The sequence below is a fragment of the Schistocerca nitens genome, chromosome 5, assembly GCF_023898315.1.
Source record: "Schistocerca nitens isolate TAMUIC-IGC-003100 chromosome 5, iqSchNite1.1, whole genome shotgun sequence".
Classification (NCBI taxonomy): domain Eukaryota; kingdom Metazoa; phylum Arthropoda; class Insecta; order Orthoptera; family Acrididae; genus Schistocerca; species Schistocerca nitens.
Window position 1 is genome coordinate 372577683 of NC_064618.1, and position 26747 is coordinate 372604429.

General features: G+C 39.3%; 1 protein-coding gene across 1 annotated transcript in view; it reads left to right on the forward strand.

Moving 5' to 3' along the window:
- The window catches only part of LOC126260833 (F-actin-monooxygenase Mical), a 556018-nt gene that overhangs the window by 404228 nt on the left and 125043 nt on the right, over positions 1 to 26747 (forward strand). The window contains exons 23-24 of the mRNA XM_049958228.1: positions 1049 to 1290; positions 11032 to 11165. Of these exons, the coding sequence (XP_049814185.1) occupies positions 1049 to 1290; positions 11032 to 11165 (376 nt within the window). The remainder of the gene's footprint in view (positions 1 to 1048; positions 1291 to 11031; positions 11166 to 26747) is intronic.

A 26747-nucleotide genomic window follows, 5' to 3' on the forward strand; every position in this document is an offset into this window, starting at 1 on the left:
TTTCAACCCATTTTGGTTGTCTTCACTCACAAATCATTTCCATTAGTGTTTCTCTGCAAAGGACGACCTCTTCATCAAAGGGTCCTGTTCAGAAAGTGCTTTGTATTTCCTCAGGATGTTCTTTGATTCATTTGAAAAGCCTGGTATTAAATGCTGTGTATATCCTAGAAGTCATTTGAAGTGTCTCTAAGATGGTTTTGTAATTTTCTGGGACTGGGAAAAATTTTTTATTTCTGCATCCAGTTTCTTAGTGTATGCTGTCCATTCACTTTCTTTAAGGTAAAACCTTCTGTGGAATGATATTTTTGTTGCTATCAGAACAGCTTGGAATTCTGATATGCTAATGTATTGTAGGAAGAAGCACGTGTACAATGTTTAAGCATCAATCTTTCAAATTTGTGTTAAAAAACAAAACAATCACTGGGGACAGATTCATGGCTCCAGATCTAATTGTTGAAAGAGTATGGTAGCCTGGTGTCATGAAGAAGGGGTAAATTATTTATTTCTGCCCACTGCTCTAGTATATGTCCATTTTCTTCTGTATCTCTGAAGCTCCATGATGTTATATGGCAATTGAAGTCTCCTAAAATGAACTGGGTTTTTCTGGTTATTGAAGTTTGGTGGTAAGATCGGCAGAGCTTCTCTGTGGCAGGCTTGTATACTGAAGTTACAGTAAAGATGCCACATTTAACATTCAGTAGTTCTATGTTGCTGTTGGTAGTTTAGTTGATCAATGTTGTGGCTATCTCAGGTTTTGTGAAGACAGCACTGCCATATTTAGGATGTGGGTTTTTATAGCTAATTTCATTTCCTCTATTTCTGGTCTTATTTTCCATTCTTTTCTGTGTGTTTCCTGGATGCACAGTATATCCCATTTTTGCATGTGACAACGTTCTGATAGAATTTGTTGTTTATTTTTGGTGATATAATCTATGTTTAGACTTACAATAATCAGAGTTGGCTCCGATAAGTGCTTTTTATTTTCCAGTTTCTGGTTTTTTAATGCGGTTAAGTTTTTATATGACTGATTCAAGTGTGATTATTCTAGTGATTCTGGTGACGAAGACAATGAGGTCTTTGAGGAAGCTGTTGATCAGCCATTTACAGCTGATGAGACACGTAAATTAGCTGAAGACTGGACGCGACGATACTCAAGAAATACTCCTGCAGAAGTCCAAAATGGCAGTATTTCCAAACAGGTAGCACAGGGCAATGGAGAAGATGAAAGCACAAGTTTGAATGATGGAGATACTGATGGAGATATGAGTGGAAAGGAATCTGAAAGTGATGGTATGTTTATCATTACATAAAAATTAAAATCTTTGTCAATGCAGACAAGTTTGCTTTAAGAAGAAACAGTACACTTTTCCACAGAACAAATGCATACAGTTATATGTTTGTAGTGAGGGAAAAAATTTAAAACCTTAACTTGTAGAGTGGTAGGAGACTTCCATCCTCTAAATAGCATAAAATTCAACTTCTTAATTTAAGAAATATGTTTTGCATTTACCAGTTAATGAAATTATTCTCTTCTTGCAGACTTGCTTCAAATCCTTTTCTTGTTGATATAAATGTATGTAGTCTTTTTATTCAGTTGAAATTTCCATTATTTTAATATGTATTGTAAAAACAATTAAAATAATCATCGAACATGAAAATAAGCAGTAGTTGCATTCTGATTGTTTTCACTGTACTATATATCAGAGTAAACATCTTTCTTATGAGAGATTGTTATTGATTTACTTTTATGTTCCATAAGTCTTATTTGTGTTGCTTGCAATAATGTGTCATCCAACATATAAAAATAATTTTTTCTCGTAATGAATAATTGCATGGTAATCATGCACAGAAATAGTTTGTGTTTATAATACTTAACTTACAGTAGGAACTCCAGGGTGGAATAATGATATGGAAAGGATAGATTGCTACTCGTCATATAGAGGAGGCACTGAGTCACAGGCAGGGTGCAATGAAAAAGACTGCTAAAATATTAAAGTTTTTGGACAAAGTCCTTCTTCTCCAATAGGAAACACACACACATTCCCACAAGCACAACTCACATAAATGTGGTCATTCTCTTAGCAGTCATAGGAGCAAAGGATATGCTGTAGGGAGAGTTCCTACCTACACAATTCAGAAAATCTATTGTTGGAAGGAAGAATCTAGATGGCACAGGCTGTGGAGCATTCATAAAAGTGAAGCACATCATGTTGGTTAGCATGTTCAGCAACTGTGTGGCCCAGCTGTCCCTTGGCCAGAGCTTGTTGTAGACAAACAGCTTATTAAATGCCTTGCCCAAGTAGAAAGTGGCACAGCAGTTCCACCTTAGTTGGTAGACTACATAGCTGTTTTCACAGGTGGCACTGCCTTCGATATGGTAGGAGATGACTGTGACAGTTCTGAAGTATGTGGTAGTAGCTGCATGTATGGGACAAGTCTTGCATCTGGCTCTGTTGCAGGGATACAAGGCATGAGGCAAGGGTTTGGGAACGGGGTGGAGTAGGATCAGGCAAGGGTATTGGGCAGGTTTGGTGTGTGCTGAAATACCACTGTGGGAGGGGTAGGGAGGATATTCATTTCAGAGCATGATGACAGCTAGTCAAAACACTGAAAGAGAATTTGATTCAGTCACTGCAGGCGTGGGTGGTACAGAGTTATGAGAGGAGTACTGTCTTGTGGCAGGACAGTGGGCATGTGAGTGGTGGTAGATTGCTAGAGATAGAAGGCATAAAACATTTTTTCTGGAGAAGTTTGGGGGGGGGGGGGGAGACCCTTGGCATATTTGGAGAAGGGCTGCTTGTCACTAAACATGCAACTTCCACTGGTGGCTGTATGAAGGGCTCCTTGGTAGGGAATGGGTGGCATTTATTGAAGTGTAGGTATTTTTGGTGGTTGGTAGGTTTGATGTGGATGGAGATACTGATGTAGCCATCCTTAAGGTGGATATCAACATTGAGGAGGGTAGCTTGTTGCTTTGAGGAAGCCAAGGTGAACCAGATGGAGGAGAAGGTATTGAGGTTCTGGAGGGATGTGGATAGGATATCCTCAATCTCGGTCCTGATCATGAAGATGTCATCAATGAATGTGAACCAGGTGGAGGTTTGGGAATTCTGGCTGGTTATCTATATCTGCATAGATAATCCACAAGCCACCATGTGGGGCATGGTAGAGGGTACCAATATTAGTCATTTCCTTTCCTGTCCCACTCGCAAATAGAGCGAAGAAAAAATGACTCTGTATGCCTCTGGATGAGCCCTAATTTCTCGTATCTTACCTTCATGGTCCTTATGCGCGGTATATGTTGGCAGCAATAGAATTGTGCAGCACTTAGCTTCAAATGCTAGTTCTCTTAATTTTCTCAGTAGTGTTTCTTAAAAAGAATGTCACTTTCCTTACAGAGACTTCATTGGAGTTCCCAAACGATCTGTGTAACACTTACGTGTGTTTCAAACCTACCAGTAACAGCCGGCCTTTGAATTGCATCAATGTCTTCCTTCAATCCGACCTGGTATGGATCCCAAACACTTGATCAGTACTCAAGAATAGGTCACACCAGTGTCCTATTTGCAGTCTCCTTTACACGTGACCCACACTTTCCTAAAATTTTCTCAATAAGCTGAAGTCAGCCATTTGCCTTCCCTATCACAGTTCTCACATGTTCATTCCACTTCATATCGCTTTGAAATGTTAGGCCCAAATATTTAAATGACTTGGCTGTGTCAAGCAGGACTCTAGTAATACTGTATCAGAACATTACAGGTTTGTTCTTCCTACTCATCTACATTAACTTACATTTTTCCACATTTTGAGCTAGCTGCCATTCATCGCACCAACTAGAAATTTTGTCTAAGTTGTCTTTCTATCTTCCTACAGTCACTCAACTTTGACACATTATCATACACCACAGCATCATCAGCAAACAACCACAGATTGCTGCCCACCCTGTCTGTCAAATCATTTATGTTCATATTAAGGATTCCTGTAGATAGGTGGTAGGTTGGGAGTCAGTCAGGTATTGGGAAACATAGTGTTCAATAGTGGCAAGGCCATGGGCATTGGGGATGTTAGTGTAGAGGGAGGTGGAATTGATAGCGATGCGGAGGGTGCTAGGTGATAAAGAGACAGGGACTCACATCCATGTGAGTTAGTGGAGGAAATGTCCTTTATATGAGAGAATGGGTTATTTATGCCGCTTCTGTATGGTGAGTTAGTAATGTATCTTTTCCATAGTGTTAACAAATACTAGTCAGCACCTAAAATTGATGCATTGACATACACAAACAAAATTTTCTGTAGATTTTTATGTGAGGTGTGAAAAGATACATCAAGCAGATCTAATCTCATTATATATTGGTGTGCAAAACTGAAGTACAAAAATATCTTTTGCATAATGTGTTAGTGCCAAGCCTATGAAACTTGGACCATACATAGAAAGTACTGCTGTAGTATGGTACAGAAAGTAACAGAAATAAATAAGCACTGAGGTAAAAAAATGATACTTTTATTCAAAGACAGTAATTAGAATGAAGTCACTGTGATTCATGATGGTCCCCTGGACATTACAAAAGATGGGACGTGTTAGTTAGACGTGTGTGTGATTAATGCAGATGGTAATGCGTGCTCTGAAATATGCTTCCATGCTCTCCACATGGTTGGTAAAGAGTTCTTGTGATAGGGCATTCCATTCCTCTACCAGTGAGGATGACAACTGCTGGATGGTCGTTGGTGCATGTGTATGTGCTGCAACAAATCTCCCCAGTGCATCCCATACATGCTCGACGGGATTTAAGTTGGGGAAACGGCAGGCCAGTCCATTCACCAAATGTCCTTTCATTCAAAGAGCTGCTCCACGTGCACTGTTTGATGTGGTCACACATAGTCAGTCATAAAAATGAAGTCAAGGCTGGTTGCATCCCTGAAAAGATGCACATGGGGAAAGAGTACAGTGTCACAATAACACTGGCCTTCAAGAGCACTGTGTTTTAGATTTGTAGGTCAGTACACACATGCAACATTATGCCTCCCCATGCCATAAGACCTCGACCATTGAATTAATGATCATGTTAGACAGTACTGGAGATACCTTCATATGGAAAATAATGCACCCAGCAATGTCATTGCACTGATTGTTTTGGTGGTCCAGGTGTTATGGTGTGGGAAGACATAATGTTGTATGGGTGTACTGATATCCAAATCTTTGAACACAATACACTCGCCAGGGAATGTAACTGTGGCGCTGTACTGTTTCCCCATGTGCATCTTTTCAGGGGTATATTTGGTTCTAACACTCACATTGAGCAGAGCAGTGGAGCACTTCTTGGAGCAAGAAGTTATTCATCAAATGGACAGACCTGCCTGTTCCCCTGACATGAATCCCAGTGAGCATGTTTGGGATCCGTTCTGGAGCTGTTCTACAACATGTCCACATGCACCAATGAACATCCAGCAACTGTCAACTGCACTGATGGGGGAATGGGACATTGTCTCACAAGAACTCTTTACAAACCTTGTGGCCAGCATGGGAACATGTTGTAGAGCATGCATTGGCATCCTTGGTGATCTCAAGCCTTATTAAGAGCCACATTCCACCTTTTGTAATGTCCAGGGGACCATTATGAATTGTGGTGACTTCAGTGTAAATATTATCTTTGAATGGTAGTATCATTTCAGTTTGTCTAGTTGCATATTTTTTTTACAATTATTGTCTTTACTATACCACAGCAGGTCTTTCTATGTATGGTCCATGTTCATGTGAAAGTTACTTTCATCCTTAAGTTTTGCACACTAGTATATTTTAAAATTATAATTGTTAATCAACATATTTAGTTCACAAGGAGTTTTGTTGAGCATTTTTATGGATATTTAATTTGTAAGTGGAATGTAGATACTCACATTGACCGAAACTCGCAAGTGACACACAAACTGAACTGAAATAAACGTTAACAAGCCCCCCCATGAACCATAGACCTTGCCGTTGGTGGGGAGGCTTATGTGCCTCAGCGATACAGATAGCCGTACCGTAGGTGCAACCACAACAGAGGGGTATCTGTTGAGAGGCCAGACAAATGTATGGTTCCTGAAGAGGGGCAGCAGCCTTTTCAGTAGTTGCAGGGTCAACAGTCTCGATGATTGACTGATCTGTCCTTGTAACACTAACGGAAACGGCCTTGCTGTGCTGGTACTGCGAACGGCTGAAAGCAAGGGGAAACTACGGCCGTAATTTTTCCTGAGGGCATGCAGCTTTACTGTATGGATAAATGATGATGGCATCCTCTTGGGTAAAATATTCCGGAGGTAAAATAGTCCCCCATTCGGATCTCGGGACAGGGATTACTCAGGACGATGTAGTTATCAGGAGAAAGAAAACTGGCGTTCTACGGATCGGAGCGTGGAATGTCAGATCCCTTAATCGGGCAGGTAGGTTAGAAAATTTAAAAAGGGAAATGGATAGGTTATAGTTACATATAGTGGGAATTAGTGAAGTTCAGTGGGAGGAGGAACAAGACTTTTGGTCAGGTGAATACAGGGTTATAAATACAAAATCAAATAGGGGTAATGCAGGAGTAGGTTTAATAATGAATAAAACAATAGGAATGCGGGTAAGCTACTACCAACACCACAACGAACACATTGTTGTGGCGAAGATAGAAATGAACCCCACGGCTACTACAGTAATACAAGTTTATATGCCAACTAGCTCTGCAAATGATGAAGAAATTGATGAAATGTATGACGAGATAAAAGAAATTATTCAGGTAGTGAAGGGAGACGAAAATTTAATAGTCATGGGTGACTGGAATTCGTCAGTAGGAAAAGGGAGAGAAGGAAACATAGTAGGTGAATATGGATTGGGGATAAGAAATGAAAGAGGGAGGCGTCTGGTAGAATTTTGCACAGAGCATAACTTAATCATAGCTAACACTTGGTTCAAGAATCATGAAAGAAGGTTGTATACATGGAAGAGCCCTGGAGATACTAAAAGGTTTCAGATAGATTATATAATGGCAAGACAGAGATTTAGGAACCAGGTTTTAAATTGTAAGACATTTCCAGGGGCAAGTGTGGACTCTGACCACAATCTATTGGTTATGAACTGTAGATTAAAACTGAAGAAACTGCAAAAAGGTGGGAATTTAAGGAGATGGGACCTGGATAAACTGAAAGAACCAGAGGTTGTACAAAGTTTCACGGAGAGCATAAGGGAACAATTGACAAGAATGGGGGAAAGAAATACAGTAGAAGAAGAATGGGCAGCTTTGAGGGATGAAGTAGTGAAGGCAGCAGAGGATCAAGTAGGTAAAAAGACGAGGGCTAGTAGAAATCCTTGGGTGACAGAAGAAATATTGAATTTAATTGATGAAAGGAGAAAATATAAAAATGCAGTAAATGAGGGCGGCAAAAAGGAATACAAATGTCTCAAAAACGAGATCGACAGGAAGTGCAAAATGGCTAAGCAGGAATGGCTAGAGGACAAATGTAAGGATGTAGAGGCTTACCTCACAAGGGGTAAGATAGATAATGCCTACAGGAAAATTAAAGAGACCTTTGGAGAAACGTGAACCACTTGTATGAATATCAAGAGCTCAGATGGAAACCCAGTTCTAAGCAAAGAAGGGAAAGCAGAAAGGTGGAAGGAGTATATAGAGGATCTATACAAGGGCGATGTACTTAAGGGCAATGTTGTAGAAATGGAAGAGGGTGTAGATCAAGATGAAATGGGAAATATGATACTGCGTGAAGAGTTTGACAGAGCACTGAAAAACATAAGTTGAAACAAGGCCCTGGGAGTAGACAACATTCCATTAGAACTACTGACAGCCTCGGGAGAGCCAGTCCTGACAAAACTCTACCATCTGGTGAGCAAAATGTATGAGGCAGGTGAAATACCCTCAGACTTCAAGAAGAATATAATAATTCAAATTCCAAAGAAAGCAGACGTTGACAGATGTGAAAATTACCGAACTATCAGTTTAATAAGTCACAGCTGCAAAATACTAACGCGAATTCTTTACAGACGAATGGAAAAACTGGTAGAAGCCGACTTCGGGGAAGATCAGTTTGAATTCCGTAGAAATGTTGGAACATGTGAGGCAATACTGACCCTACGACTTATCTTAGAAGAAAGATTCAGGAAAGGCAAACCTACGTTTCTAGCATTTGTAGATTTAGAGAAAGCTTTTGACAATGTTGACTGGAATACTCTTTCAAATTCTAAAGGTGCAGGGGTAAAATACAGGGAGCGAAAGGCTATTTACAGTTTGTATAGAAAGCAGGTGGCAGTTATAAGAGTCGAGGGACATGAAAGGGAAGCAGTGGTTAGGAATGGAGTGAGACAGGGTTGTACCCTATCCCCGATGTTATTCAATCTGTATATTGAGCAAGCAGTGAGGGAAACAAAAGAAACATTCGGAGTAGGTATTAAAATCCATGGAGAAGAAATAAAAACTTTGAGGTTTGCCGATGACATTGTAATTCTGTCAGAGACAGCAAAGGACTTGGAAGAGCAGTTGAACGGAATGGATAATGTCTTGAAAGGAGGATATAAGATGAACATCAAGAAAAGCAAAACGAGGATAATGGAATGTAGTCGAATTAAGTCGTGTGATGCTGAGGGAATTAGATTAGGAAATGAGACACTTAAAGAGTGAAAGGAGTTTTGCTATTTGGGGAGCAAAATAACTGATGATGGTCGAAGTAGAGATGCTATAAAATGTAGACTGGCAATAGCAAGGAAAGCGTTTCTGAAGAAGAGAAATTTGTTAACATCGAGTATAGATTTAAGTATCAGGAAGTCGTTTCTGAAAGTATTTGTATGGAGTGTAGCCATGTATGGAAGTGAAACATGGACGATAAATAGTTCAGACAAGAAGAGAATAGAAGCTTTCGAAATGTGGTGCTACAGAAGAATGCTGAAGATTAGATGGGTAGATCACATAACTACCATATTTACTCGAATCTAAGCCGCACTCAAATCTAAGCCGCACCTGAAAAATGAGACTCGAAATCAAGGAAAAAAATTTTTCCCGAATCTAAGCCGCACCTGAAATTTGAGACTCGAAATTCAAGGGGAGAGAAAAGTTTTAGGTCGCACCTCCAAATTGAAACAAAGTTCGTCTAGTTGTAATATGAGACACAATTTAGGTCGAATGAATGACGATACAGCTGCAGTAGTTTGGTTCGAGTCATAAGCTTAGCAGTTATGGTTTACCAGGTAGCCATTGCTACGCGTCACGCGCTCTGTCCATATTTATACGGATATCCTTCCTTTTCGCTTGCTTCGTCTGGTTTGAATTGATTGCTTATTTTTCTTCGATCTGATAAGTGCCGTTCTCTTTGTTATAGGTGTTTACGTCACTCCAAGCTGAAAATGCATTACTGCACTGTGTCTTGCATTGTTTGTCGCATTCTGATAGTGCGTGTTTATGGCCTGTCGCCGCTCGCGGCGTGGCTTGCTTTTGTGTGTGCTACCGCTGCTTACAAATAAAAAATAGAGAGGAGTCGTCTCATTAGCGAAACATTTGTTGTTACTTACACTACTGCTTTCTTTGGTAATGATCAACAAGAACCAAATAACAGACTGCGTATGATAGATGATGTTCTGAACGAAATTTTAGCGAAAATTTTTCTCCATTCCAAAATCTTTGCAGGCGCCTCTTTAGTTCATTACATTCTGCACAGAAATTAGAGTCATCTTAGATTTAAAAATCTAGTCAGTTGCCGTGCTTCATTTCTGACTGTATCACTATCAGGCATAAGAATAATATGAATATAAACATGACATGTTATGTATATTCTTGCGCGTTTGCTGTTGTCTCACTCTAGTTTCGTAGTTTATTAGGAAGACAGGATTTAAATGAGATAGTAGCAAACACGAAACAATACATGGCAAAATGTTTATATTCATATTAATCTTTTGGCGAAGAGAATACTACATGTGATTCACAATTCATAAAAGCTCCTAATAGCAACCATCTCTTCTCACAGGTAGGAAAAAATTCAGAACGTAGAGTTGGCCATATTGACAAACATCCCAAACAGTCTTGCCAGTCGGATTTTCGTAGTACATTGAAATGCTGCTACATTCGAAGATCAACAATACAGAATTTGTATTTACTTCGTTGGATAATGTACCAAAATGCAGTGGTTGAAACTCTGGGCGGAGGAAAAAGGCTCGTCTTACACTTTTTTTTAAAATTTATTTACTGACGCAGAGATTTTGGTGCCAGTATTTATCTTTGTGCCTACAAAGCATGCCTGTGTGGCGCTACATATATTCGACGGCAGAAGTTAGTTGTGGCGGCACCCACCAACATTTTTCAGAACTCCCGCTTGCTTTGCACTCGATTCTAAGCCGCAGGCAGTTTTTTGGATTACAAAAACCGGAAAAAAAGCGCGGCTTAGATTTGAGTAAATACGGTAATGATGAGGTACTGAATAGGATTGGGGAGAAGAGAAGTTTGTGGCACAACTTGACTAGAAGAAGGGATCGGTTGGTAGGACATGTTCTGAGGCATCAAGGGATCATCAATTTTAGTATTGGAGGGCAGCGTGGAGGGTAAAAATCATAGAGGGAGACGAGGAGATGAATACACTAAGCAGATTCAGAAGGATGTAGGCTGCAGTACGTACTGGGAGATCAAGAAGCTTGCACAGGATAGAGTGGCATGGAGAGCTGTATCAAACCAGTCTCAGGACTGAAGACCACAACAACAACAACCACAACAACAACAACAACAACAACAACATTTTTACACTCAATGAATTTGAAAATTATGTTAAAATTGTCAGTCAGTCTCTTCCTACTTGTTACACTAACATATATTCCATTGAGTGAGAGTATGAATACAAATCGTACAGACCAAATGTAAAATGAGCTAAGAATGAGAATCAAAAAGATGTTTATGTTTGCATTGCACAAGATGAATTTATTTCTTCTGGTTTATATGCAAACTGGTGTATCATGAATATGTAGTTTATGGATTTTTAACACTGTATACAATTGTAACAAGTTTATTCTTCAATGTTTTACAGAGGATGAGACTGAAACTGCCACAGAAGGTGATGAAGATGTCAAAGCACGGGAATTACGGAAACAAGAAATATATTTGAAAGTTCCCGAACGTGCAAAAGTACAGAGTGATACAGACTCAGGGTCAAACACTGAGGTGAAGATTGAAAAAAAGTCACTTTCATCAAAGTCAAATAAGAACCTCAAAAAATGCAACTTGCAGTAAATTATTTATTTCTGTCAGACAACTAATTTTAATACCACATAGAAAGTGAATTTCTCAACAACTTTCTAGAAAAAAAATATTTATTTTCCTGTGTAATGTGTGTCCAATTGTTTACATATCCGACATACACATACCACATATTTCAACACTTTTCCCATTACCAAAATAGTCTTTCCTATGTTTATTTTCTGTTTTTAAAGAAGATAGTAACTACCTTTTCGGTTATGTAGTTATTAATGCTGCTGCTGCTGCTGTTGTTGTTGTGGTGGTGGTGGTGGCGATTGTTGGTGGTGATTATTGTTGATGGTGGTGGCACTAGTGGCAACAGACAATAAGATTCAGTTAACTAATGCACTTTATTTAGGATCGTAATGAAGAGAGAGATTGTAGATATTGCTTTGAAAATGGCAATATCAGATGTGTATAAGGTAATTATGTACTCAGTATTTCTTTATATGTGTGTATGCAGTTGTGAAGTGTACCTGTTTTTTTTTCCTAACATGAATCATTAAGTTTTTTCATCTGATGCTCATGCATTGGTGTTAACAGCAGGTTTTAATGCAGAAAACTATACATAATAGTTTTCCCCCCCCTAATGCCCTTACTCACCATCAAAAACTTAACCTATCATGAGGGATATTTGAAAAGTAATAAGACATTAAGGAAGAATACACAGGAACCATCTAGTTAATTGGCCACACCATCATATCTGACGTGACCCAGATGATGTGTTGAAATATGCCACCAGCAATGATAAAATTATGAAGTATAGAGCATATGAGCTTTTCACCACAGTTAAATTGATGTAATTAGTCATATAAGATATATCACCAGTGAATCATTGCAGTTTTAACACAAAATTGATAAAATGTGAGTCTTTGCCTAGCACAAAAAACTACCTTCGCACTTCCATTGCAGTGACCATGGAAAACTGTTAAACATGTTGATCAAGATTGTCATAGCAGAGAATAAGACCAGGTTATCTGAATCACAAGTCCACTGTTTTCCCTCTGACTCATTTGATTTGTTTACATGGAGCTATACGTAGCAGAAATAAACATGTGGCATACATTTGCATGACAGAAGAAATGTGCCAAAAGTAAAGCTTTCAGCTTGGATGTGAATACCAAAAAACTTTTATTTTTGTGGAATCTCACTGAAAACAGGATGCAGAGTAGTGCATGCTTTTTGAACAAATTGTCCTTCATTTGCAGATTGTTTCTTTGCCATGTATTCACTTAATGGATGTAAATCTTTCATCATATGCATGCTAACATCATAAATACAGGGAATACAGACATTGCAACACTTATAGGTAGTGTAGCCATGGAAATAAATTTATTGTCCTGCTTACTTACTACACATAAATGAATGCATTTCATTTTTACCCCTATGCAAGTACTCTGCATTGAGAAAATTAATAGACTGTAAAAACTTCACACACAGCACTTGAACATTACAAATATAAGGGAGTGTTTAAAAAGAAATGAGGCAGAGGTATAATTACAGAAACCAATACCTGTATGTTAGAACTAATGACCTTGGTTGCTGAGACACTTAGAACTAATGACCCTGGTTGCTGAGACACTTATCCCACTGTGATACAAGGTGATGAATGAATGGCTGTCTCATAAAATTCCCGGGGCCGCAGTGTTAATCAGTTCCGCATGTCCAGCTGGACATCATCATCTGAGGTGAATCGTTTGCCCCTCAGAGCCCCCTTCTGATTCACTTCCTGCAACATGGGACAACAGCATTACTCGCAAACCTTGACCACCCTTTGCCAAGCGATCAAATCAAAACAACTAGGCAATCTCACCCATGGGGTCTGCTCCACGACAATGCAAAACCTCATACGGCCAACACAGTCGTGGCACTCCTGCAGAAATTCAAATGGGAGGTTCTCGGCCACCCTCCATACAGTATGGACCTCTCTCCCTGTGATTACGCCATTTCTGGTCCCCTTTGAAAAGGCTCTGAGGGGCAACCAATCCACCTCGGATGACGATGTCCAGCTGTACGTGTGGAACTGGTTAACATTGCAGCCCCGGGAATTTTATGAGACAGCCATTCACTGTCTTGTGTCACAGTGGGACAAGTGTCTCGACAGCCAGGGTCAATACTTCTAACATACAGGTACTGGTTTCTGTAATTATGCCTCCAGCTCGTTTCTTTTTGAATGCCCCTTATAATTAGGCACTGGTTGATATTTATTCTTATAGAGTCTAGATTTTACTTTAGCACATGTCCATTTCAGTGTTAGAGATTGTTAGTGTTGCTCGATGAATTGACCTCTGGAAATGTAGTCCCACACTCGTTAACCTATTGATCCCAATAATATTAAAAAAGTTAATTTTAAAGTTTTCACAAAATGGACCTTTATCATCATGTTAAACAATGAATATAAGAAGAAATTGGCAAAAAGTAAACAATCAATTGTTTTACAAAGGTGGTTAAACTTTCTAACCTCTTGGACATACAGTTTTCAACCGCTCATCATTTCAAGAGATGAGATATATTCAAAAGCATTTTTGCATTTTCTTAGATGAAATCCAACATCTAGGAACTTCCATGAACTCATAATGCCTAAAACAAAGTATAGTCCTAAATAACAAGCAAAATTAGCCTAAAGTTTAATAAATTTATGTCAGACAAGTAGTAGGACAAACTCACATTTACATTACAATAACTTTAGCTATATTTACTGCCACTGTCAATGTTCTCCTCAGTATGATCAGTATTTAAAAAAAGCTGGTTGTTGGTTTGAATGCTGTAAGTGATTGCCACAATACACTACATTCATAGATGTACCTCACTGAACCATTAGATGCCACTGTCTTGCAATAGCTTTGATGGTTTCATGCAGAAGGCACTGGAACTTTAAAAATAATAATAATAATAAAATGATTGGGTATAATGGACTGACATCAAAATCAAAGAATGACCAGTATTTTCTGTTCTTAAGATGGTCTTAAAAGTCCTACAATATTTGTATTGGTTGATAATCTTCTGAAATATCATATTAGGTTAGCATTGCAGTTCAGCAACTTCCTGTGTGGATTATTGGGGATGGGAGAGAGGGTTCTCATAAGTAGCATGCCATGCTTTGCAATTCATTGCAGTTGAAGAGATCTGTATCAGGTATGAGTCACAGTTACTATAGTGTGCACAAAAACACTCCTTGGCAACATTCTGTTACCTGTGACTACATACCTTAGCTATTCTGAGATGCAATGTATATAGAGTGTGAACTGTAATTATGCTGTGGTAGTAATGTAAAATTTCTGTTCATTACAGCATCGTGCGTATCTCTTTTCCTGTTCACAATGTCATATACCAATATGTGCCCACTTTATTTTCCTTGTCCATTTTAAAATGATCAAATACAGAAAATGTTAAGATGATATTCCCTAGGCAATAAAATTTACCCAGAAAACATGCTAGTGCAATTAAAATTCATTAGTTGCTTGGTAGCTTATTTATAATGAAATTAAATACAGTATTAACATTTTTGTTTTCTGATCAGGGTAACACTAATTGAGTAAGTAAGTTTGAAGAAACTCATTCACAGTCATTTGAAGATAAGTCCTAATGCACTCAAGCTTCTTATGGTTTTTCAGATAAATTGATAAGAGTGTGACTTGAGTTAGTTTTTGAAAGACAACTCTTGAAGTGTCTCGGTAGGAGGCTATTCCAGTTCACAAGCTCCCTACTGTACAGAATATAGTTGCTTGTGATGAATAGTCAAATTTTCCAACAGACTCAGCTCTTCTCGTTGCAACTTGAAGTGGTATTGGTTTGGCTTTTACATCTCTTCATTTCTGAGAAATGTTGCTCACAGAAATATGTAAATTATTACATGCATGTGACTGTGGTGAATTTTTGTGTTGCTTGCTTAAATGAACATCATCATCATCATCATCATCACAGGTTTAGTGTGTTGTAATTTCAGTCTCACAGCAAATTATTGGTTATAATTATTGGCAGATAATTATGGTACCCTGACAGTTCTAACTGGGTTGTTGATTCTGCATCATCAGGTGAAATAGAAAATGATTGCTGAGCTTTTAGTTTCCATGTTATAAATGTTCAGTTCTTGGAATCTTTTATTCACCTGTAAAGTTGAAACATAATACGTCCCTACACACGTTCTTTCTTTCCACACGCTGTTCGAGAGTGGAATAGTGTAGAATTAGTATGAAAATGGTTTAATGAACCCTCTGCCAGGCACTTAAGTGTGATTTTCAGAGTAGCCATGTAGATGTAGTTTGCATGAACTGTTGCAGATTATTTCTAAGATACACATCTCCCAATATATTGCCTTGAAGCCTGGCAGCTGGCTCTTTGTGTATGTCACCTTATATCTGTTGTTAGTATACTGTGTGAAAGCATCTGTAACAATATTGCATAGTGTTCTTTGTTTCAAAACTGAGTAGTTTGCGGTATAGATATTCTGATTTTTATTGGATATTTCACTCTATTAAACATAAAACATAGTAGCTTTTATCTACACAAAACTTGTATGTCTAATCCTGAACAAGATGGTACAGTTGAATTATTGTGGTAACCAATGGATATGATACAGAATATCTTATTTTCATGTGTCAGTTTGGAACAAACAATAAACTTCGCAAAATGAGAGGAGCAGAGAATCTTGTCAGCTGACAGGCACTTAGTGAAGGAAATCACTGCAGTTCCATTAGGATTTTGGGCAAACATTTTAACATCATTTATTACTAGGAAAAGCATAAATGTGCCATAGACAAACAAAAATGAAAGTGATTATTTTCCATGTAACCCCCGCGTCCGGCCATCATGATTTACGTTTTCCGTGATTTCCCTAAATCTCTTCAGGCAAATGCCGGGATGGTTCCTTGGTAAAGGGCAAGGCTGACTTCCTTACCCATCCTTCCCTAATACGATGAGACTGATGACCTCCCAGTTTGGTCTCCTCCCCCAAAGCAACCCAACCTCAATGTAACCATAGAATTAATTGAAATCATTAATGACAGGATGTTCATGATGTGGATGGTATCAATAATAATTCCTTTGGAACTTGTTTTTCATTAAGAAATGGGAGACCCAAATGTAGCACAAAAAGAAGGTAGCATCGATAACTAGGGACCAAAAATGTCTACAGGAGAGACTGGAATATTTGTCAAACTTTAGGGTGCAATCAGAAAAAGTTTACAATGCTCAGTGAAAATAACATAAATTTTAAATTAATATGGATTTGAAATAGTGACGGGAACTTCAAAACAGAAAAAGAAGGTACAGATATCAAGCAGTGGCATAAAAAACAGTGTATTATTATTACCAACACACTGATATTAGAACTTTTCAGTAAACTGTTCTGATTAGCTGTTGGGAAACTAAAGCATAATTTTTGCTCATGTGATTTCTTACAAAATTGATTTCCACAGTAATCAGCAGACTGGATTTCCTCCATAATAGTAGCAAGAAAACCAAAACACTCCCTGAACAATAAAAAATCAGTTGATTCTGATCACATATTGTCAAGAGCAATTAACACTTTGCAACATACTTTGGACTTTCTTACAATCTCATTTTATCCATTGTGGATGTGGTGAAGACAATGGTTGTAGATCTGACTGTTCTTACAGTATCCCACAAAATGGGAGCCCTCACTACACTGGCTCAGGGCCAGTGTGATGAGGTCTCATACTTATAACCCTCTGCCATGAGAAAGTGGACCAGCACAGCAAACACTTTCACCTTTATACACTGCCGATGACTGCAATAGATATGGCTAATTGAGGAAGTTTCATGCATCTGTCTTGGGATAAGATAATTCTGTCAAGCATGATGGACACCCAGTGATACTTATATACCACTAAGTACTCAATTCTGCCACAAAGTACAATATGCAATGTCATTACACATGCCTTTGTGCAATGCACTAGCAATAGATACAAGTTGAAGTGTGTGGAGAGCGAGTTTCCAGGCATTGAGGCAATATATGAGAGATACGAGCTTTAGAAATAGGGTTCTACTTCGCACGTGAATGACAATAAAGAATACCAATGTGGAGAAGGCTGTTCAAGCAAGCTACAAAGTTGCTCACTTTAAAGCAAAAATGGCAAATCTTTTTCAGTGGGACCTCTCTTACCAGATATTGCAGCAGTCTCAGAAGTTTCATTTCTGTGGGATTTGGAGACAATAGGAGTTTGTCTTTTGGAACAACAAGTTTCCACTGGCAGAAGTAGAGCTGTGAGGATAGGTCCTGAGTAGTGCTCGGGTAGCTCAGTCGACAGAGCACTTGCCCGTGAAAGGCAAAGCTCCTGAATTCGAGTCTCGATCTGGCACACAGTTTTAATGTGCCAAGAAGTTTCACATCAGTGCACACTCTGCTGCTGAGTGAGAATTTTATTCTAGAATCAGAATGTCTAATTTATGTCTTTTTAAATTCCAACATTGTTACACAAACTACTATGTTCATTTGATGGAATTTTATAAACACCTTTCTTTCAGAGAGGAGAGTTTATTTTGGTGTAAATGCCAATAAGGAATCAGTGATTATGCAAACATTCTGTAGAAGTTTCGCTCTCTGCCGATTTCAAAACTGATCTTCTGAGAATCAGTACACCCAAAAAATGAGATTATTTCCACTTAATCAATATTCGCAGAGTCAGTTTATTCTGATCAACTGAAAGCAGTTGAATGTAATCTATTGTAGAGGTAATCTTTGAATAAAGTTATTACTATTGTGTGAATAACTGTCAGCCAAATTTTTATGTAAAAAACAATTGTAGCATTCACAGTGAGAATCCTACAACATGTGATGCTTTATCAGCCAAAAGGTTTTTAATCTATAGCTATACTTTGCAAGACATCTTACGGTGTGTGGTGGAGGGTAATTTGTATGCCAGTGTCAAACCACAGGAGGAATGATTGCTGGTAAGCCTATGTGTGAACTTGCGTCTCTCATATTTTGCCTTCAGGCTCTTTTTGCAGAAGGAGGAAGCAATGTAATGGTTGGCCATACTAGGAACATATGCTCTTGGAACTTTTAATAATAAACCACACAGTGGTACAGATCCCTTCTCTTTCATGCTCTGCCACTGAAATTGACTGAGCATCTCTGTGGTACTTTCACACTTACTAAATGAACCTGTATTGAAATACACTGCTCTTCATTGGATCTTCTCTATTTCCACTATCAATCATATCTGGTACATGTACGCATCACATACTGAGTATCAGTGTTCAGGTATTGGTCAGACAAGGATTTTGTAAGCTACATCATTTGTTGATGGACTACATTTTCTGGGATTTCTCCCAATGAATCTGTCTGGCATGTGCCATACTTGCAATTAAGTTTATCTGGTCATTCCATTTTAAAATGCTCCATATGTATACACTCTGATATTTTATGGAAGTGATCTCAGTTTATTTTCTTTTCCCACAGATGTTGCCCATGCCTTTTTTAATATGGTATGGCAATCATCAGTGTATTGACTACGACATTTTACAATTTGTTTTGTATTCACAGCCCTATATAATTAAATTCACATCACTGCTAAGGTGTAGGAACCTGAAATGTTGAAATAATTTGACGCAGTGGATACCTTAATGTCAGAGGTTGTTTTAATTATGTCATCACCAAGCTCATATGCACTGTCTAAATCCATACAGTTTTCCCTGCCTTCTCACATTCTGCTCTTCTACTGCAAAATGTTGTACAATAGACTGAAGTCTTTGATTGAGATTGGAACATTATTGTAAGATAAGTCTTCATGGGTGTGATAATAAAATTGGTCTATATTTTACGTGTCCTGTTGACTTAGGTGTGCTACTTACTCTAGAAACACTTAGTTCATTTTATGCTCTTTATTCTACCTGAATATTACCTTCACTGAGATCTTTTAAACCTTCTCAGGAATAAAAGAAATCCACTTTCCCTATTATGCTATCTCCCATATCTCGCAACAAAGTGATGATCAGCCGGCCGAAGTGGCCGTGCGGTTAAAGGCGCTGCAGTCTGAAACCGCAAGACCGCTACGGTCGCAGGTTCGAATCCTGCCTCGGGCATGGATGTTTGTGATGTCCTTAGGTTAGTTAGGTTTAACTAGTTCTAAGTTCTAGGGGACTAATGACCTCAGCAGTTGAGTCCCATAGTGCTCAGAGCCATTTGAACCAAAAGTGATGATCATTCTTCTTCAATGAAACCCAAATTTTGTGTTTGCAGTCAAGATTTTTTCAAAGACGCAAGTGAGGATAATAAAACGAATGCACTGAAGCCAAAAGGCAAACTGGAAATGATTCTTCTGAAGATACTCTGCAAATTCAAATATCTTACCCTTGATTTGCCTCCACATATTTCCTTCCAACTCCCAAAATGAAGATAAAGTAGGTTCCATAGTGATATTGTTTTGCCATTTGTTAGCCTTTGATCAGATCAAAAACAGATACCAGTTTACCGGTAGTGTACTTTACTTACAAACAAACTTTACTGAGAGATATATTTCTCTACAGCTTCTATAATTTGCCTTGTACTTCACACAAAATGTTCTTGACTAATTGAGACAGTGCTTCATTCTACTTTCAGAAATCCAAGTGTTTCAAATTGACACATGTATACAGTATTAACACATGGCACTTAAACACAGGCAAGTGAACACAGAACTACGACCATATATACCGCAAACCATACTAATTACTAATTGTGGTTTTACTTGAATTTGGTGTAGTACATAGAGTGTATCAGTGACAAAAGCTCTTTTTCGCAGAATAGATGCAGGGCAGTTAGTGAAGGGAAAGCTATTCAATCCTTGAGATGAAAAGTTACATGAAAATTGCATTAGAAGATTCATTTTCCTACTGGCCAGAAATTTTGTATAAGGCAGACCCCACTCAGAAACATATGTTGTTGTATAAGTTATGATGATAAAATTATTGAGTAGCTGTTCGGTCCTGACCGGAAGGCCTAGTGTAAAGATCCGAACCATACACCCAGTGATAGATGACAAGCAGTCTTTTTTTTTTTTTTTTTTTTACCATGAAGATGATAGACAAATGTTGACACTTGGCCAAAAAAATAGGGGAGTATGTATTGTATAGTCTCATAAAATTATTCTAGAAGCTATGTTTTCTATGATAAAGTTATTTGCAGACATTTATTGGACATGCTGTCTTTACTTTACCAATATCCCTTGTGCTTTGGCTAAACATTAGATACAGATGCATACACTAAAATAGAAACCCTGTCTTCTGTTGCCTGTTTTATGTTAGTAATGGTGGTAGTAGACTAAATTATTGTATCTTCAGTTTGGGTGCCATGTTTGGTGTGTATGTAACTTATACAAGAGCATGCTAGCTTGAAAGATTACTTAATACTATTTACATCAGTGTTAACTTCTAAATGTTGATGCTAAATAACAGAGAGGACTTCCTGTATGACACCTGTGTTTCTAACAGAATTGTATGGTATGATCAGCTGCCACATAGAGTATGACCAAAGTCAAAAAATTTTAAGTTTACATCCACTGTAATTTCACAATTATACTAGTCATGGCTAAGTTATGGCAAGACAATAACTTGTAAATGTTAATCACACTGTATAAATCTATTGTTGAAATGTTTTGATTGAACTCATCCATTGGGGCACATTCAGTTTACATTAAGAAACGTTTCAGGTAGTGTGAGTCTAGCTGAATGATCACTGTATGATTTGGCAATGTTTTGCGAGACTTTTTAGATGTCGTGTTGATGTCCATCATATTTTCTAACCCTTTTAGGCTGTGGAATTGCAGGAGTTACATCCATATTTTTTACAGTCTTTAATACAAAGGCCTTGTAAGTTTAGTATGTAACATTACAGAACTAATAATAGGAATGTTACATAATCAACAGAGCATGGAGCACACAGCTAATCAATTTTATCCCCCCCCCCCCCCCCCCCCCCCCAGGGGCTGCCATCTCTTTTCGGAGTATGTGCTTGGCCAACATGGGACCCTGGCTATTGCAACACTACTTCCCTTTCTGTGGTGCAAGTCCATCCTTTTATTGTTCTTTTTCTCATCTGCCTTTCCATTGGATGGTCTTGGTGATGACCATGCTTGGATTTGGTTTATGATTTTTGATACTTGTTCCCCTCCCCCACCCGCTCTGTTCTTGAAGTTTAAATAGCTTTTCTCCATCATTGTGTGTACCCTGTTGTTAGGTTTCTCTTACCAGTCCCTTTTCAAATTTTATAGAAGTGTGGATAGTGCAGTGTACATTCCACATTTTTTGCTTTTCTATCTTCTCGAAAAGAGTATTACAGCCGAAACTCAACACGGTAACCATCCTGTTGTGACGGTGGGATTGTCAAGTACCTGCACGGTGTTAGCCCCTCACCAATTACAAATCACGCTATTGCCCCCTAGGCTGGAAATTCCCTGCATATACCCCATGGCTTGGCCACGGGGCTCTGGGCAACAGCTACCCAGCCAGGTAACCATTGCTGTGGCGGAGTGGCACCCATGGAGAGAGTGGGTGGCAACAAGGCAGAAGACTCAAAAATGAAACAGCTCGAACTTTCTTCCACTGATGGCCACATGGCCCCAGCAGTCTCTACTGAAGGAAAGAATTACTACAATGTGGCAAGATCTGACTCTGCTTTGTGTCCTTCCGTGGCTATGCTATGAGAGAAATACAGGGCTAAGAGTCAAGGAGCGAAACACTCCCCACAATACTTAGACTGCTCTAAGACTGATGGGGATTCCTTTATGGTCACTAAGCCATTATTCTTCACTGAACACCTTGAGGACTAGTTTGGGGAGTCTGCAGTGACTGCTACCAAAGGACAACAGGGTTGATACTGGGGACTTCATTTTGGTCTTTGAAGGCAACTCGTTACCTGATAAGGAAACATGATGGTGTATTGATGTAATGTGAAACCGTAGTCGCTCCTCCTATGTGGTGCTTAAATGCATGAGACTCGGGCACATGTCTTCACACTGTAACACCAGCCCTGTCTTTGGGGATTATGGATGTCAGTTACATATGAATGCTCCTTGTGCTCCTCCACCCATCTATGTAAACTATGGAGAGCACAATTCTTTCTGTTCACCAGACTACACCATCTTCCAAAGAGAAGAGAAAATCCAAGAATACAAGCTTCTTGAGGGACTCACGTATCAAGAGGTCAAAAAGAAATTCGATCATCTGCATCCTATACATATAATAATCGTGTTTGCCACAGCTACAATGATGTCATCCTCTCTAGTGACAGTACCCTTGCCCTTTTTGCATTCTTCGTTGGTCCCCTGGGGTTGCTTGACTGCACTCACATCCCTAATGGTTTGGGACCCTCCTGCTACTGTTTTCCCCACACTTTCTTTGGGAGCATTGACTCCCCACACACTAGGGATACTGATCTCCAGTCCCCAGCCGGAGAAACAACACCCTCTGGTGCCCCTTACTAGGAACCCTCAGGATGCTCCATTCCCAGAATTCTGCTGATCTGCAAACAGATACTACCCACTGGCAGAAGAAGCCACATGTTGCTGGTCATAGGACTTTCCATACCACCTCTGTCTCTGAAACTAAGGTAGAAAAGCTCTCAAGGACATTGAAACCATCCAAGGAGAGGAGGGAAAAAGGAAGACCTCCAAGACGGAGGAGTTGCTGATGTTCCCCATATGCCCCGGACCCATATGTTCTGACTCTGTACCTGAGGAAGAGTTCCTGGTGACCCATGTGGCAGTGGAACCACTCTGCCCCCTCCCCTGCCCCCCTCCCCCCCCCCCTCCATGCCCTGCACAACCTGTTTCAGAGCTGTTGTATATTGATGCTGTGTCCTTGGGACCAGTGGCAGCAGATGACCACCTTGATCCATTCATGCACCAGTAGCATGATTGTTCAGTACTTTCTGGGTTGAAATTGGTACTTCCCACAGTACCCCCCATACACAAGAGAATGGTGGCCCACAGAGCTCTGTACTGAGTGTGCCCCTTTTTCTAGAGGTCTCTGTTACACCAGCTGGGGCACAGACTACGCTACACTTTTGCAACTTAACCAAGCTTTGATCCTGCCCTGTCTTAATTATGGGAGTCTGGCATGTGGCTTGGCATCACCTTCATCATTGTGAATGCTCGTACTGATACATTATTATGGGTTGCAACTTGCAACAGATGCCTTTTGGACCAGCCCTGTGAAATGCCTACTTGCAAGGGCTGCGGTCTCTCCACTACAGATCAGGCACCAACTACTACTAGTCAGCTATACCATACACATTTGCTGCAGCATCCAAACAACTGTGTCTTTTTTCCCGGTAGGGAGGTCCACCTACCACAACAGTGGCCGAAAACTGGAGTCAAAATCACAGTTCGAAACGTCAACTTCCCCCCCTGTCACCCCTTGTCATGGAGCAACTGTGTATGCCCTCATGGTGCATAGCCAGTCCTTGGATCTGCCTCTGCCTATCCATTGTACTGAAAGACTGTTGACCCCATGGTTATTCGCCATCTGTTCTTGACTGTACTTGACGCTTTTCCAGGTTCAGAAGAGGTACACACACTGATGGCTCTAAGATCAACATACAAACTGGTTTTGCTTACATAAATGCAAGGTGTTGTATATTCACCACAGAAATGGTGGCCATCGCTTGGGCCCTCAGCCATTTTCATTCTTGCACTGTTGAGACATTCTCAATTGGCAGTGATTCCCAAACTAATCTCTAGGCTGTTGACAAGTGCTACTGTCAGCACCCACTGGTTGTCACTGTCCAGGATCTCCTTTCTTACCTCCATCAAGCTCAATCGTCAGTCTCTCTCTAGACCTCAGATCATGGTGGGATTCCAGGGAATGAACATGCTGATTGGTTGGTCAAGTTGGCTACCAGGATGCTGACTTTGGTGGTAGCTGCCCTGGAGCGGGATTTTCAGTTGTTGGAGGCTTGGAACACAGATTGGTGTGCCCTGTTTTCTCTGAACAAACTGCGAGCACTAAGGGGGACCATGACCAGGTGGTAATCTTCCCTTCATGCTTCTCGCAGGGAATTTACAATTCTCTGCCACATTCACATAGGCCAAAATCACATTGCCCACAGTTGGCTGACTCATGGCTACATCTTACAATCTGAGGATCCACTCTAGTGTTGGTGTGGTGCCCTTCTGACAGTGGCTTATGTCCTGCTGGACTGCCTCAATTTGGCCACCTAATGGAAAAACCTTAAAACTTGCTGACATACTGCGTCTGGCACTAGCAGATGGTTGCCAAAGTGACTGATCTGGTTTTATGTTTTATCCGTGAAGGTGGTTTCTGCTCTTCCCTGTGAAATATGGCACATTGGTCTCATCAGCCACAGCAGGGATTGGAGGGGTGCCCTTCTCCCTGCTCCGACGCAGAGGGTCCATAGCTATCCTTGCTTTGTGGTGTCCGGCCTGGCTCTTGCCCATCCCACCTTTTTAATTCTTCGTATTCTTTTACATCTGTCATTGGTACGCTGTCTGAACATTGTTGTTCTCTTTCCTGAGATTTTATCAACTTGTCCACATTGTTAGTTTTCTTGTGCTAATGAAGGATTAGGATACACCAGTCAGATGCTAAGGTCATGTATCCCATCGCATAACATATCCAGGGGGCCCACTCTCCCTTCTTCTTGCTCTGTCTCTTGATTTTATTGTTCCTCGGATGCAGTCAGGTTCATCAGGATTTGTCTTCTAAGTTCTTCCTCTCTGTTGACTTTTGCCAGGTGAATGGACTTACGACCTCTTGGTTTGGTCCCTGTAACTCCATCAATTCAATCCAATCAAGGTTTTCATTCTGTGGTGACAGACCTGGCTGCCGTGAGAGCTTGGACTTACACCAGTTGATTGTCAAAGCACTTAGCAATAGTTTCTTTCATTGTAATAACATTCTGGGATCTCTGTGAGGAAATTACTGAGCTAGGACCCATGTCACTTCTCAGATGCAAAGATCTGCCTGTTTAGTAATGATAAAATGGTGTCAGTCAATTTTTTTAATTTTTGTGACTTGTACCACTTGGCAGCCAACACGCCCATATACTAATGTGGGACAATGTATAACAAGTCTACTACTTGGATTAACAAATGGTTTGATGTTGTAATTTATTTCACATGAAACATTTTAGTAGTCTAACAATGTTATTATTATTATGTACGTGTTCACATTTTCAGTTTTCTACTTTATACCATTTTCTGTCATAGTAAGTAACTAACACATGTACTACTGCCTCACATCATTTTGTGTTCCGTCTCAGGTGGGGTATTAACTTACTCTTAAAAGCCATTTTTGCATGTTTGCTATATTACATTGTTTTGATGACAAGTTATTGAAATTCTCAAAAAAAATCATTCAATTATTTGACACCTGTCACTCATGGTGCTTGTTGCGTTGAATAACAGCTATAGACAAAAATTGCTGCTAAAATTTTCACCGCAATGTCAATTAGTACAGAAATACTTTACAAGATGGAATTTGTGAAGAACTCCATGTTGTTAAGTAATATTATTATTACAGTTAATATCTTAGTTTGAATTATTAATTACTCTTCACTGACAGGGTCTGGGTTATTATTATTATTATTATTATTATTATTATTATTATCATGTTTACTAATTAAAGAAATGAAACTTCAAATGTATATTTCTTCTTGTTAGTAGAAAAAATACTTTGAGGGTATTAGCATTATTATTTTTTATTGGTCACAAAACTTCAAAAAGTTGAATATCATAATTAGATAATCATAAAAAGACAAGGCTTCATTCTTTGCTTTCAGAACTATAGGTTGTGAACATGTGACATTAGGAATAAACATTTTATAGTGTGATTAAATAAAGATCAAATAGGATAAAAAATAATCACCCATCAAACAGAAGTATTTTCTTTCCTCCACGTTTTTGTTGAGATGTTTGGACAGTACCAGTGACTGAATGGCTGATACTGTTATCAGACTCTGTCCTTTTGATGACTTTTGACTGGCTGTATCTGTAGTTCATCATTTTCACGCTCTTCACTGCCTGTGCCATCAAAGTACCTTGAAAGACTGGGCTGTTGGCTACATAAACACGGAATTCATTGTGTACTGCTGGAAGCAGTTGTTCTTCCAATAAATGTCATTCTCAAGGACTACAGTTATATGATCTGGTGTTCTTATTAGGGGTCCATAACATTTTATTTTATGTTGTCTTGACTGAATGTCAAGCTCATCTCAAGTTCCTTTGATAATATTTATTATATGCTGAAGCTTATATCATATGGTGGGACTTAGCCGCAAAACTTGCCTACGTAACATTTGATTAGTCCTCTTCTGAGCTTGTTTGTAAGTGTTAACATCACATATTTTTACCACTAGGTTATTAGTCAGCCTGTTCTCCACTAATATGTCGTGTTTATACATCCTAATCTAATAGCCGCAATTCAGATGAGAATGGTGATAAAAATTATTTTCCTTTAATTTTACATACAGTTGGCAGAAACATGTTTCATGTTAAGGGCCATACTTTTCCCTGCTTTTCTCATTTTAAGTACTCAATGCAATAGTGT